The 15,969-nt window shown below is 42.8% G+C and overlaps 1 protein-coding gene across 3 annotated transcripts in view; it reads right to left on the bottom strand.

Moving 5' to 3' along the window:
• Positions 1–15,921, bottom strand: part of LUC7L (LUC7 like) — a 35,782-nt gene extending 19,861 nt beyond the window's left edge. For 2 of the 3 annotated variants that reach the window (XM_081820454.1, XM_081820455.1), the window contains exons 1-3: positions 15,738–15,920; positions 13,708–13,802; positions 8,635–8,733 (exon numbers count right to left, since the gene is read on the bottom strand). In XM_081820454.1, the coding sequence (XP_081676580.1) occupies positions 8,635–8,733; positions 13,708–13,802; positions 15,738–15,798 (255 nt within the window). In that variant the 5' untranslated portion in view covers positions 15,799–15,920. Of the gene's footprint in view, positions 1–8,634; positions 8,734–13,707; positions 13,803–14,770; positions 14,842–15,737 lie in introns of all 3 variants that reach the window. The other variant, XM_081820456.1, reaches the window with a different exon arrangement.
• Between the last annotated feature and the right edge of the window lie 48 nt (positions 15,922–15,969).

The following is a 15,969-nucleotide window of genomic DNA, read 5'->3' as shown; positions in this document are numbered from 1 at the left end:
TTACATCCACTTTTGGTATTTGAGGTTCTCCATAATAAAGTTTAAAAAAACCTTCCTGGTGGGATACCTGGGTCGCTCAGTTGGTTAAGCGTCCAACTCTTGGTCTCGGCTCAGGTCATGATCTCAGGGTCGTGAGATTGAGCCCTGCATTGGGCTCTGTGCTCGGTGGGGAGTCGACTTGAGATTCTCTCTCTCCCTCTGCCTCTTCCCTTCCCTTGCAGGTATGCAATCTCTCTCTCTCAAATCAATCAATCCCTGATAAATCAACCTTTCTTAAGAAGGTTTACTTTTTTTAGATTTTATTTATTTATTTGAGAGAGAGAGAGAGAGAGATCACGAGCAGGGCGGGAGGGGAAGAGGGGGAAGCAGACTCCCCACTGAGCAGGAAGCCCGATGCGGGACTTGATGCCAGGACCCTGGGATCATGACCTGAGCTGAAGGCAGACGCTTAGCCCAGGCCGCCTTAGTCTCTTCTTTTAATAGAAAAAGTTTATGTAATCATAGCTTTATTTTATTATTTTGTTTTTAAAGATTTTATTTATTTGTCAGAGAGAGAGAAAGCACAAGCAGGGGGAGCAGGAGAGGGAGAGGGAGAAGCAGGCTCCTCACTGAGCAAGGAGCCTGATGTGGGACTCGATCCCAGGACCCTGGGATCATGACCTGAGCCGAAGGCAGATGCTTAACGACTGAGCCACCCAGGCGTCCCCGTAATCATAGCTTTAAACTGCTTTATGAACACAACTCCCTACACCCTTTTTGCCAGCAGAGCCTCAGAATTCTGACCTAGAACCAATCCTTAAACCGACAGTGTGACACAGGCTTCCAGCAACTGCTCTTAAACACTCTGCTAAACCCTAACCAACCAAGGTCAGCTTGTGGCAGGTAAGAAGCAAGCTGCTGCTGTTGGGGGGCCTGGGCTGGCTCAGTCGGAACAGCTCATGACTCCTGATCTCAGGGTCATTAGTTTGAGCCCAATGTTGGGGGTGTAGAGATTATTTAAATTAAAAAAAAAAAAAAGGCAGCAAGTTGTTGCTTTTAAAGTGTCTGCGTCTCTGCATTTGAAGTAGTAAGGGGGATGCCTGGGTGGCTCAGTTGTTAAGCGTCTGCCTTCAGCTCAGGTCATGATCCCAGGGTGGTGGGATCCAGCCCCACATCGGGCTCCCTATTCCGCAGGAAGCCTGCTTCTCCCTCTCCCACTCCCCCTGCTTGTGTTCCCTTTCTCACTGTGTCTCTCTCTGTCAAATAAATAAATAAACAAAATCTTTAAAAAAAAGGGATGCCTGGGTGGCTCAGTCGGTTAAGCGTCTGCCTTAGGCTCAGGTCATGACCTCAGGTTCCTGGGATTGAGTCCCGCATCGGGCTCCCTGCTCAGCGGGGAGCCTGCTTCTCCCTCTGCCTGCCGCTCCCCCTGCTTGTGCTCTCTCTCTGACAAATAAATAAAATCTAATAAATAGATAAAAATAATAAATAAATAAATCTGAAATAGTAAGGGACTGCCTCCAAGGAGGGGAGAGCACATTCCATGTTTTAAAGGCCAGGTCTACCAATTCTCTAAGTAGTGTATCTTCAATAAGACCACACACACACAAAAAAACTAGAGGTGAACTCTAGTACACACAATTTTTTACCTTTGTCTTACTCGAGGTATCACCACAATTTTGTCATTAAGTAGATTCTGTAAAGTTTCGAGGGCAGTCTGACAGGAATAAATCATAATTTACTAACTCATTTCTCTCTTCTTGAACATTTCCGTTGTGTCCAATTTTTCAATGTTATAAACAATCCTACCATAAACACATTTGTGTACCAATGTCTGCCTGTATTTCTAATTACTTCCTAAGGCTAGAGATTTGTAAAAATAAATCATAAGGCAGAAATATTTTTACATTTTCATTTCTGCCTATTATGTTAGCTAACAGGACCTGATAACTTCACATGGTACAGAAAATACAGTTTCTTCTTCTCCCCACCCCCCCAAGAAATAATTACTTAATGGGGTCCCTGGGTGGTTTAGTTGGTTAGACATCTGACTCTTGATTTCAGCTCAGGTCATGATCTCAGGGTCGTGAGATCTAGCTCAATGCTGGGTGTGGAGCCTGCTTGGGATTCTCTCCCTCCCTCCCTGCCCCCACCCCCAGCTCCTGCGTGGTTTCTCCAAAAAAAAAAATTACTTAAGAATTTGGTATACGGGGCGCCTGGGGGGCTCAGTCGGTTGAGCGGCTGCCTTCGGCTCAGGTCATGATCCCAGGGTCCTGGGATCGAGCCCCACGTCCGGCTCCCCGCTCAGCGGAGAGCCTGCTTCTCCCTCTCCCTCTGCCTGCCACTCTGCCTACTTGTGCTCTCTCTCTCTCTCTAATAAATAAATAAAATCTTTAAAAAAAGAATTTGGTATATATTTTTTAAAATTGTCTTAAAATGCATACCTAAGCACTCAATTTTTTTTCCAACCAAACAAGACAGTTTGGTAAGTTTCCATTTTTTCTTCTTCACATCAATGCATACATCCTCTGTCTTCTACAATCTTCAGCTGTGCAGTATTTCATTTCACTGTAATATGACTATTTAGCTCCTCTAAAAACAAACGTACTTGGGTATTTTCACTTTTTCACTAATTCAAAACGATGCAATGAACATCTCAGGTCTTCTCATACATATGCGAATGTCCTTGTAGCACAACTTCTTACAAATTGCCTAAATATTTTAGATTTGTAAAAAGGGCTGATGAGCTCTTGTAGAAGATCTACTAAAAGTCAAATGTCCATCTATAAATTCAGCAACTAATTATGAAAATAGGTCTTAACAATAGGGGCACCTGGGTGGCTCAGTCGGTTAAGCCGTCTGCCTTCGGCTCAGGTCATGATTCCGGGGTCCTGGGATCGAGCCCCGTATCGGGCTCCCTGCTCCATGGGGACCCTGCTTCTCCCTCTCCCTCTGCTGCTCTATCTCAAATAAATAAATAAAATCTTTTTTTTTTTTTTTAAAGATTTTATTTATTTCTTTATTTGAGAGAGAGAATGAGAGAGAGAGAGAGAGAGAGCACATGAGAAGGAGGAAGGTCAGAGGGAGAAGCAGACTCCCTGCCGAGCAGGGAGCCCGATGCGGGACTCGATTCCGGGACTCCAGGATCATGACCTGAGCCGAAGGCAGTCGCTTAACCAACTGAGCCACCCAGGCGCCCCATAAATAAAATCTTAAAAAAAAAAAATCTTAATGATGCCTTCTGTAAAAATACATCTTATTTTAAACTAATATATCATGAATTAATAAATCAACTAAAAACCCAAGTTTTAGCAAGGTTTTTCTTTTTTAAAGATTTTTTTTTATTTATTTATTTGAGACAGAGAGAACGAGAGAGAGAGAGCACATGAGAGGGGGGAGGGTCAGAGGCAGAAGCAGGCTCCCCACTGAGCAGGGAGCCCGATGCGGGACTCGATCCCGGGACTCCAGGATCATGACCTGAGCCGAAGGCAGTCGCTTAACCAACTGAGCCACCCAGGCGCCCAGCAAGGTTTTTCTTTTATAAAAAAACAAACAAAAGGCATGGATGTCTTAGCAGGACCATCTAGTATGCAAAGCTTTCTCACCGACCTGATTACAATAATCTGTTCTAAAAATATATATGTACAACCCTTGTATGACAAAAATGGTTTAAAATGTAACTCAAATGCCTGTTATCTTTAATATATTTGATAAGCTTTTCAACATTAAAGCAAACGTTCTGAGTTTGAGGTCAGGTGACCCCCTGACTGGCCCACTACAAGGGGTCCAACTGCTCTGCCAGCACCACATGGTGCTGCCTCCATTAATTCTGGCAAATAACATCAGGCTTAAGGTACTTCCTGAAACTCTGGTAAATGGTGGACCCACCTAACAGAGTTATAACCAATAAGGGAGATCTACCAAAACACCTGGTGAGCTACAGAATATGCTACTAAGAAAAACCAGAACCAATCATGGATTAGTGATGGTTTACAACCTGTGACAATGAAACCTATGCCCATTTCCCAACAGTGATGACCGCACTGCAGCCCTTCCAGAAACCAACCTCAAGAGGGACGCCTGGGAGCTGCTGGTCCAGAGCCTGGGCCTTGGACAGTGCAGGGGCCTCACGGAAGGCCAGGAGCCCAGAACCACCAGCAGGTGGGCAGCAGCAGGTCAGGATTATCAAGAGTCAGCCCACTGACCACATCTGACCAAAATGTTTCTGAGGAGTTTTCTGCTTCTCAAAACCGACATTTTGACACAAAAAATCACAACTAGCCTTCTGATAAACATATCTCTTCACTGTGTACCAGCTATCTTTAAAAAATGAAACTAACCTCCAGAGAGAGCTACTGGATGGCTGGTTACATGGAAAGGGGAGACTTTTTACCAGAGCCTTTTAGACCTCTGGAATCTCCCACAGTGAACATGCATTACCTACCAAAAAGATTTAAAAACTGATTTTCATCAAATTAACTTAACAAATCTGTATTTTGAGAAAAGCCTTTATTTTTCCATTAGTTTACTCTGTAAAAGTAAGGAGATAAAAAAAGTTCTTTTAGCTTGGTATTTTAAAGTCAGGCCACTTTGAATTACTTTACTTATCAGAGTAAACCATGTACATCCAAACACTACTGATATGTATAAATTAAAAACTTAAGGGCTCCAAGCTGAGTATGGAGCCTACTTTAGAAAAAAGAAAAGAATTTAAAGGTGGGGTAAATTGTATGGCATGTGAATTATATCTTAAAGCCATTGAAGAAACTTTTTAAGGTAAAATCTCCCTCCTTAACACCCAGAGATATCTTCCTCTTAGCTTTATAAAGCAACATTCCACTGTTGATAGCACAATTGATATAACCAGTTCTCCATTAATAGCTTCATTATAGCCTCTTCTCCCTTTAAAAAAAATTTTGCAACGAGCATCTTTTCTGTGTACTCATCTGCACATATCCCTAGGATATGTTCCCAACAGCGGAGTTCTGGAACGAGTACGTATATGCATTCCACATGCTGACTATGCCCTGACAGACTGCCCTCCTTCAGATATGGCTACTCCAAAATGCCCTTCATTCTTCAGGGCAGAAGAACTTTTTCTACTGGTTATCAAACATTTTAATATGAACCATCTATAAGATCAACAATTATTTTTAAGGAGTTGGGGGGAAGAGTGGTTACCTTTTTAACTGAAAAAGTAATTCCTCTAGGTGGTATATTTTCACATAGTACACAAAGGTCTCTTGCCCTGCTCTAACCCTCAAACCAAGTTAAAAGTGGTTGTAATCTCTTGGGTTCCTCTAAAACACCTCTCTGCACATCTAAACATGTTAACAAGTGTACAACACCCTTCCTTATTAAAAAAACAAAAAACAAAAAAACAACCACACACTATGGAGGGGCACCTGGCTGGTTGAGTGGTACAGCATGCAACTCTTGATCTCAGGGTGATGAATTTAAGCCCCATGCTGGGCACACCGCTCACTTAAAAGCAAGTAAGTAAAAATAAGGATGTATGCAATTTAAAACACTGTTAAAAAACAAGACACGGGGCGCCTGGGTGAGCATCCAACTCTTGGTTTCAGCTCAGGTCCTGATCTCAGGGTCACAGGATCGAGCCCCATGTAGGGCTCCGTGCTCAGAGGGGAGTCGGCTTCTTCCCCTCTCCCTCTGCCCCTCCCACTTGCATGAGTGCCCACTCCCTAAAAATAAATAAATAAATAACATATTAAAAAAAACAAACACTATGGGGACGAGCCTGCGTGGCTCTGTTGGCGACTCTTGATTTCAGCTCAAGTAATGATTTCAGGGCTTGTGAGATCAAGCCCTGCCTCTGGCTCTGTGCTCAGTGCGAAGTTTGCTTATCCCTCTCCTTCTGCCCCCAAACCCACTCCTGCATGTGGAGCTCTCTCAAATAAATAAATAAAATCTTTTAAAAAATTAAGTTAAATTAATAAACACTAGGGAAGCATGATATCACACTTTGCTTATCCACTTAATCTGTCTTGCAGATAATCTCACATCAACAACACAATGAACTAGCCCAATTCTCTTTTCAGTTATACATCATTCCATCCTAAAGAGCAACTATGATTTAGGCAGTCCCTTACTGAGGAAGTTTACTTGGTTCCTGTTTTCTGCAGTTATAAATGCTGAAGGAACATTCTAGAACAAATGTATCTTTGTACATATGCAAGCATATCAGTGAGATATAATCTTAGAACTGGCCATGCTGGCATGTACTTTCACATCTTGAGATGTTGAGTTACCCAGGAGGTGTATCAGGATCATTTAATCCCCCATGTCTTCAGTTTTGAGTGAGGGTGAGCACCAGCCATAGGATTAGATGCCCACCAGGCAATGTCCTTTTCTATCCTTTGCCCATTTTTTTTATTGAGCCATTGATACCATTTATGTCCATTATGATGAATTTTACATAGAAAGATAACCAGCCCATCATCATAAACACTGTAAATATCCTGTCCCAGTTTATTCTCATTGTACGTATGGGAACTTTTTTTCAGTAATCTTCACACCCAACGTAGGGCTTAAACTCGCGACCCCAAGATGAAGAGTCACATGCTCTTCAGACTGAGCCAGCCAGGCGACCCATGTACAGGTACTCTTGATAGGCTAAATTTTAAGTTTTTATACAGACAAATGTACCCATCTTTCTCTTATAGCTTCTAGACTTTATAGCATCAAGATGACAAAACAAAATTCATCTCCTGGGGATCCAACTGGGTATTTTCCTACTGGCTAATGCATAGTTTTCAATAATATTCATTAAAAAAACAAAACAAAACAAAAAAACACACTCCACTTTCTGCACACTGGCTGAACACACCTCCTTCAAAATATACTAAATGACTCTGTGTGTTTCAGTCACTGACACCATTTCTTCTATGAATGTTTTCTAACTTTAAATTCATCAGTCATTTAAAAAAATGCACTGACTGGACGCCTGAGTGGCTCGGTCAGTTAAGCGGCTGCCTTTGGCTCGGGTCATGATCCCAGGGTCCTGGGATCGAGTTCCGCATTGGGCTCCTTGATCAGCGGGGAGCCTGCTTCTCCCTCTGCCTGCCGCTCCCCTTGCTTGTGCTTTGCTCTCTCTCTCTCCCTCTCTGACAAATAAAATCTAATAAAAAATAAAAAATGCACTGACATTCTGATTTAGTAGAAATGCTAAGACTTCTGATCCAGAAAACATTACTAAACCTGAGATTTCAATACACCTGTGTACATATCACTCTCTGAAACCTGACGTCCCAAAGTAATGGCCTCTTTGCATAAGCATCTGCAAGTTACTGAAGAATGAAAACTCACAATATAGAAAAATTCCCTTTCCAAGCCTCTTCTGTTAGTCAAACTGTTGCTAAAGGCATTTTTAGTTAATTCAAAGATTCAACACTGAGAGCACACTGTGGTTAAAGAATGAATCTGAAAAAGAATTAATTTTAATTACTTTTAAGACTACTGTTAAAAACAGTTTACTCCGGCTACAACATATCCTTTAAAATGTCCTTTGGTAAAAAAAATAAAATAAAGTAAAATGTCCTTTGGTGAAGAGGAGATGCCTTTCCTTGGCTTCCTCACACCAAGCTCTGTCCCTTCCCAGTCTTTACTTAGGAACCTGAATGCCACCAAACCTCTTCACTGACCTTTGATCATACTAGTGATGGAGTATTAGGGAAAAGAAAAAACAAATAGAGTGACTCTAAATCCTGCACTCTCAATGGGTCAAGAGATGAAAACTGCTGTTAAAAGGTGAAAAAAAACTCTTAGATATCACAATAGTTTGTGGCCTGGAAAACCATAGCACATTAAGGTAATATGCAGGGTTCTGTGGTAACAAAATTCCATAGAAGAGTAGGGGACGAATCAGGAAGAAAATTCTTTAAAAGGGTTCCTTTGGGAGGCAACAGTTTAAAAAAAAGTTGTGAAATTCCATTTTATAACCACTGAATTGCAAAAATTCTACTTTGGGGTATAAATTGATACCATGGCTTTATCAACAACAGAAGCAAGAGAGAAAAAGGACACCATTACAAAACTATCTTGCAAGGATGAACATATGCAATCCCTGTAAGCCAGCAATTCCTCCCCTCGGAATAGACCCTAAATAAATCTAATACGCATACACCAACAATATATTCAAGAACATTCACAATACTGTTTGTAATAGCAAAACAAAACAAAACAAAACAAAAAAACCCATAACCTAGAATCAACCCAAATAATGACTAGAGAGTTTGGGGAATACTCAAGCAGCAATGAGAATAAACCATACCCAACAAAATGGGTAAACAAAAATATAATATTGAATGAAAACCGTTATTTAAGACTGTGCTATGAAACTATTCTTCTAAGGCTTAAAAAACAAGCAAAAATACAAAGTTCAAGGAATCATAAAAATATGTAATAACATTTTTAAAAGAAAATGAGACATACAAAATGCACAATGGTATGGGGGTGGTAGACTTACAGGTAGATACCAAATATTACTGGCTATGTTCTAGCTCTCAGCCCTAGTGGTAGAATAACAAGTTATCTCTTTTGTTATTCTGCTTCATAACTTACAAATATCATATTATTCTTGTTAGTTGATATTTGGCTCTTCACAGTAAGGACGAGTTAACACAAAATAAAACTTACATCTAATTCAAAAAACAGGTCCCTTTCTTTACTTGCAATCTCATAATCTGCTCGGAGGGCCAAGTCGTGGATTTTGGTACATTCTCCTAAATCCATGCGCTGTGAGAAAGAAACAAAAGTTTACACATGAACATCTACCCATTGTAGAAAGCACATGACCTGGTGTTTCAACTGTCACCAAAATAAACAATACCTTTTTGAATAGTAAACTATAATAAAAATATTAAAAAACAGCATATAGCCAAGAAACCTTATTTTTCTTTTACCACCATGTTAATACGACATTTTGATACATTTAAGTGTGAAGCTTTCTGTCTCTTTCAGACCCAGAGATAACTGGACTAATAATGAAAACCATATTTATCAGCTTTTGCTAGTTTTATTTTTGCATCAGTCAAAAAAGAAAAGTCTATTCAGTAAGGCATCTGGGTAGATCAGTCAGCTGACTGTCCAACTCTTGATTTCTGCTCAGGTCATGATCTCAGGGTTGTGTGATGGAGCCCCATGGCAGGCTCTACACTCAGTGGGGAGCCAGCTGGGATTCTCTCTCCCTTTCCCTCTGCCCCTACTCCCCATTCAAGCGCTAAGTAAATAAATAAATAAATAAAATCTTTAAAAAAAAAAAAAAGAATAAGAAACATCTACTCAGTGAACAGCAGCATAGGGGAGGGGAGAGGTTGCAAGGAAAAGGCCAGAAAACAAGAGTATCATAAACTGTCTAGGCATTCCTTCCTGTAACCTTCACTACTCAGGATGCTCAAATGCCTAAGGTACAGAGGCAAGGAAAAGGAAAGGGCAGATAGCAATCAGGTTTTGGCAATTACAACACAACCTAACACTTGGCTTTGTGTATCTCTTTGTATACCAGAAGGCATAAAGCAGAACAGGCCAATTTAGAGCCAAAAAAATCCTCCAAACATTCTCCTAACCTAGTAAATGACCCTGGATATAAATGGAGACATAGAATCGGGCCACTCAGTTGCCCCATTTGAGAAACAAAAGGTTGTTTCACGAAAACAAATGACCTGTATTACCAGTAAGATTAGCCTGATATGCTACTATGTGTTGTAAGCACATGTAGAACAATTAGACAACAGAGCATATCTCTTAACTAAATTCTGAGTGCAGGACTCTGTGACAGCACCCTCCACCTCTGGCCATCAAGAGCAAAAGGAAAGTTTGTATGCTAAGGATCATGCTATCAAGTCATACAGTGCAAGTTAACAAAACCCAGCATCACAATGAGGAGACACCAAGTCCAAGCACTTGGACCAAAACATGTGTCTACATAACGAGTAAACAGAGAATGATGGAGTCCAGAGCCTCCTTTAAGCTCAAACGACAACTACAACCAAAATGAGTTCAAAAACTTCATGGATTATAAAGTCCTTAACATTTTAGGCAAATTAGGGAGGCTGGTAGTACCTGACTCTTGGGCCCTAGTCTCACAGTAGGCGCATGCCACGTTCACTAACAAACCATCCTTTAGTAAAAACAGTGACAGAACCAACAGTGGGCTCCCTAGTGTGGAGCTCATCTTCATTTTGACCAAGGATCAACTTCTGCATTTAAATGCTAAAGACCTCTTTTCTCCTTCATTATTCTTACTGTAAAGTCATATGAGTTCAGGGGCGCCTGGGTGGCTCAGTCGTTAAGCATCTCCCTTCAGCTCAGGTCATGATCCCAGGATTCTGGGATCAAGCCCCGCATTGGGCTCCCTGCTCAGTGGGAAGCCTGCTTCTCCCTCTCCCACTCCCCCTGCTCGTGTTCCTGCTCTTGCTATCTCTGTCTCTGTCAAATAAATAAATAAAATCTTAAAAAAAAAAAAAAGTCATATGAGTTCATGTATGTTGGTCACATGGGGGGGATCCAGAGGTAGGGCAACAGTAATTCTATAAGCCAAAGTTGTAGCCAGAATCGCTGTCCCTATATTGCTGACAACTTTTGCTTCGTTCACTCTTTTAAGCATCAGTATGATTCTTTAAAATATACAGTCTCCACAAATGAAAAGCAAGCACCACAGCTGCAAAATAACTGACAAACACCAGAAATGCTTAAAAGCTAATGAAAACTCTGTATCTCAAAGAAAACCTACCACCAGGAGAAGTAAGCACTAAAACCTTAACTACTAAGCATTTTAAGTACAAATAAATTTCCATTCTAGAAACTTCAACTGTCAAGAAAGTTTTGACATTAGCGAACCATCCATGAAGCAAAAATTCACTGCTAGCCTTCCTTTGGGTGAGAACTCTCAAAAAGCCATGGCTAATGCAAGCAGAGGACGGGGCTGGGTTCCACGGTTACTCTCCGACTGTGTATTTTCAGTTTTGCCAAGGAGGTAGGGAAGTACTGGCCAATTCCCCTGGCAGCTAAACACCACACAGAGTTGAAATACTACAGTAAGTCCTCTTCCAAAAGATTTTAAGTGGCTGTTAAATCCAGTGTGTCAGATCTTTTTTTACCAAACACCTGTGTTGTCTACCCTCTAGTGGTCTCACACTGCTGACAGGGAAGGGTACTAAAGGCTCCTTCTAGAACGTTTGGAAAACAGAAGTTTTTCCACTGAGACAAGTGTAACTTGTTACACTACATTCCCTCCAGCTATCTTACTCTGCCAAACTTACTAACCAATACTGTATTTTCCCATTAAGCCTCAATAAAACTATAACTTCCATTCCTCCTTGCCTCACCCCTACCAGTGACAGGAGATGGTTTTGAGCAACAACTTGGGCCTGGAGCAATCCTTAGAAGACTGAAGGTTACAACCACCTTCATTTAGCCACTTTGCTCTAAAAATTTAATCACATTCATTCCATTTCAATTTTACACAAAACACAAACTCATCAGAAGACCCATCATTCAACTCCACTCCTCACTTCCCACTTCCATGGAGCCCATACCAGTGAGGCTCACCTTTTACACCCACCCCCATCCAATTTCTCAACCCTCATCCTAATCCTAATCATCCTAGTCGGCTTCTTCTTAGATTCCCCTTGCGGAGCCATCCCTGGCCAACCTGCTCAGTCCATGGCTTCTCACAACTCATCTGATTCCACAGCCTCTGCCTGCCTCTCCCGCCTCTCCCCCTCACTCTCACCACTCCAGACACGCCAGCAGCATGCCTGCTGTCCGCCGGCTCCATCTTTCACCCAGGGCATTCTAACCCCAAACTGTGCACGATCTTTCTTACCATTCAAGTCTCTGCTCCAATGTCCCTGAGAAACCTTTTATCACTCTACCTAAAACAACCCGTTATCTATTCATTTATTGTCTATCCTCTTCCTCCACTGGATAAAGTAAAGACTTTATTTTACTGGCACCATATATCCAGTGCCTGGCACACAGCAGGTGTTCAATGGACTATTTGATGAGTTAATCTGTAACTAACACACAATAAATATTTGTAGGAAATGCCCCCATTCTGGTTATTTTTCTCACCAGCATTCTGGAACAATGCTACCCAGGGATCTGACACCCCCCAGCCCTCCCTCAAAAAACTGAAATGCTTCACACTCGTGCACATCCATCCCTCTGCTCCTTGGCTTCTCCCACTAAGATCCATCAACAATTCCAGGTTATGATGCCTCCCCTACAGGATTTTCCTTCAGCAGAACTGCTTTTAACTAGTGGAAGCCATTAATCTATGTTAATGGTACCCACAACAATCCACAGCAAAACATATCCCTATACTAGGTCAAACTACAGGCAAAACCTCAGGTAACAAAGGTACAGTTTGACATTCATTTCCTATTTGCTCTCTGTAGAGTCAGCTTGAGAAGATCTAATACATATATGCGGTTTTCCACAGGCTGCTCCCCTCACAATGGTAATGAGAAAAGCAACAATTAATCATGAAGAAAATGTTCCCTAGTGGATGAACATTTGACCCTTAAAATGAGCAGACGGTTTTATATTCCATTAAGTGGCTGTGCAATCTGAAAATGGTGGAACGGTGGTGGTATTTACAGGACTCCTTTTCTCTATGTGGCTGAATCATGGTAGATAATTCTCCAGCTTTTAGTCTTCTTCAATCCTATCTGATTTTGTTTTTGTCTTTTTTTAAGATTTTATTTATTTGACAGAGAGAGACACAGCAAGAGAGGAAACACAAGCAGGGGGAGTGGGAGAGGTAGAAGCAGGCTCCCCGCAGAGCAGGGAGCCAGATATGGGGCTTGATCCCAGGACCCTGGAATCATGACCTGAGCCGAAGGTAGATGCGCAACGGCTGAGCCCCCCAGGCACCCGTCTCTGCTTTTCTTTCACAGCATTTTTATCAGCTTGCAGTGCTGGCAATTACTGTGGTAAAATCTTAAGAAAGGATGGGAAATGTGCCAGTCTTGCTCACGCTTAACAACTGAGTCACCCAGGTGCCCCAATCCTATCTGATTTTGAATAAATGCACATTACATAATACTAGTATTTATCTATTTGGTTCTTCTAAAGTGAACATAAAATTTCAGGGATCGATATTCATTGGATCATGTGTTGATTTCTTGAAAGGGTAACGTAACACAACACTAAAAACTCAGTGTTATACCCAACTGATGTATTAAAAACCTAAGAATTGGGTAAGAAATGTGTCTTGTTAGGGCAACCCTCTCGGATCCCCTCCCTCCTCCTAGGAACTTTGTACTATCACTCGGCTATCACTCAATAAACCTTACATTGCTGCCCACCAAAAAAAAAAAAAAAAAAAAGTACCTCGTTAGATCAAAAGTCTAGCATTAACATATGTTCAACATGAAAACCAACCCACCAATCCCGAATTTTCAAAGAACTATAGGCTGACCTGAAGCATACTTTTTTGGTTTGGCCAAATGACACTTCTCATACTACTTAGCTGTGAATACCTCCATATAAATGATTCTACAAAAATATGAGTAAGTTACAAAAAGAAATTTTTATAGCAGTGAAGTATACCCCATAACAAAATTCCACCAAACTAACAATCTATCATTTGAAAGGCAGTAGGAGATTTCTGCCTGGTAAAGAAAAACAATTCAACCTTCACTGCCTACACAGCCCCCAAGTCTGAGTGTTCTGTGATATTCCCCCAATCCCGAATACACCTACCGTCCCAGCCAGGATATCATGAGGGCAGCAGTCCAGAAGGTGACTCTTGCAGACACGGTCATCTGTAAACTTGACCCTCTGTCTGGTTTCGTCTCCTGAAATTCATTTGTGGTTTTAAATAAGACAATATTATCAGGTTAAACACCAAAGCATATCCGGTACAACAATTCACCTGGATGATTGGCAGACTACCAAATACAATGAAAAGCTGATCTAGAGATATTTACAACTGGAGCGGAATACAGATGTTTTTTGATGCTAAATGTATCATGAAGAATCACACTTAATGAGATCTGACTCCATCATTGTGCCAAAGAAGTCAAGGAATCTGAAGAGGCTGAGCACCAAAAGGCCATTAACCCCACACATACATGTGGGCAGTAATACCAAAACCCACGCTAATCAGAGGGCCATGAATCACCACATATGACTTATAGCTGGTAGTTTCCACCAACAGAAGCTACATATTAATCTAATCATTTTGCCATGCACAAATGCATAGGCAGTATTTTGCCCAAAATCACATGAAGAAGAAAGCTTTCAAACTCTACCACTGACTGATAAATAATCTAGACCTAATCTTCCTATCCCCTTCACCCCCACCCTTAAAAAAGAAAGTTGGCACCTGGGAGTCACTTTTAACAAGACAATACCAAAGGAGAAAAAAAAAAAGGGAACTAGGTTAGTCAATACACACTGTGAGTTCCAACACATACTGTACCCATCTGCATTCTTCAAGACCTCAGCTGCAGAATTTTATGCCCGCTGTTGAAAAGTTTTAAAGGAAAAGTTTTCTTGCCCAACCTGCAGTAAGGAAGTCAGGGGAATGATACATAAAAGTAAAGGCAAAGTGGAATGTGACAAATTTTAAAGCTAATCTGTGTATACACAGAGCTGTGTAATACTAAAGGAGGAATATATTTTAGGATTTGCAAGCATCCAGGATTAATGTTGTGTCTTTTTATTGAAAATGTTTTCTTTCTAAACTACACTTTTAAAGTTATTTGTGAAAAAAAGCAAACACTTTTTTGTTATAACAGCTTAGAAATTGGTTGTGACTCACGGCTCGATGAACATGAGGCTTTTCTGCAACTCCCTTGCAGATTGATGTAGGCAGGCAAAGATACACTGAACCTTTATAAATAAAATAGAGGGGCCACAATTGTTCAGTTTGTATGAAATAAAAATATGGGAAGCAATTCAAAAGCAACTCAATATACAAAGAAAGCTAAAAAGCACTTATTCACCTATGAAATAAAGTGCAAAGAATCTGCACAGCCCTGCGAATGTGCCAATGTGAACTTACAACTTCATTACTTCAGTAGAAAAGAAAACACAAACCACAGCAGGTATATAGTTTTGCAAAGGTGCAACCGCTTTCTCCTGAGACAACCATCATGATCTTTCACTCCTCCCTACAACCGTCATTGTACGACCTACCTAACGACTGCCAAGTGCTAGCTAAACAGAGGCTCTCTTATATGGCTGGGAGGGAAAGGGGGCTGGAAAGGCACTCGGCAGGAACCCACGTTAGAAAAGCTCAGTTTACGGCTGCTCTTGGTGCAGAACAGGAACGGCCGGGGTTTCCGGGCCCATCCGGCTCCCTCGGGTTGTAGGTAGCTTCTTCCCCGAGGAGCCTCGGAGGAGCTCCGCCACCCGGCTGCCAGCGATGTGGAGCCCACGGGGGCGCCAGCCCTTCGCCGACGCCCCGGCTCCCCGAGCGGCGCCGGGCCGCGGGACAGGGAGAAAGTCGCAGGACGGCAAAAGGGGAGGGGGCGGAAGCCCCACCGACGACTCGGGCTCCGAGGGAGGAGCCCACCGGGGACCCACCGCCAGCGAGGGAGAACCCGGCCGCGGCCGCTTCCAAAGCGAACCGGCTCAGACAAAGGCCCGGCGCCTGCGGTCGGCGCGCGGGGGAGGGGAGGGTGTCCCGCGCAGGCGCAGACGGTCGCGGCCCCCGCCTCAGGCCGCCCGGCGGCCTCGCCTCACTCCCGCCCCAACCCCTCGCCTGTCCGGCCGCTCCGACTCACCGTCCCGGGCCGTGCCCATGAGCTGGTCCAACAGGGCCCGCATCTGCGCCTGGGCGGACATGGTGGCCGGCGAGGGCGGCAGGGACGGCCGCGGCGACTCCTCTCACAGCGGTGGCGGCGGCGGCGGCGGCGGCGGCGGCAACGAAGGCTTGTCGCGTCGGCCTCGAGCCCGCTCGGCTCCTTCCCGCCGCGGGGGACGCCGGGAGGAAGTGCGTCGGTGCGGGCCTTGAGC

The sequence above is a fragment of the Leptonychotes weddellii genome, chromosome 5 (assembly GCF_054177405.1).
Source record: "Leptonychotes weddellii isolate Sample4059 chromosome 5, ASM5417740v2, whole genome shotgun sequence".
Classification (NCBI taxonomy): Eukaryota; Metazoa; Chordata; class Mammalia; order Carnivora; family Phocidae; genus Leptonychotes; species Leptonychotes weddellii.
This window is presented reverse-complemented; position numbering and strand designations above follow the sequence as displayed.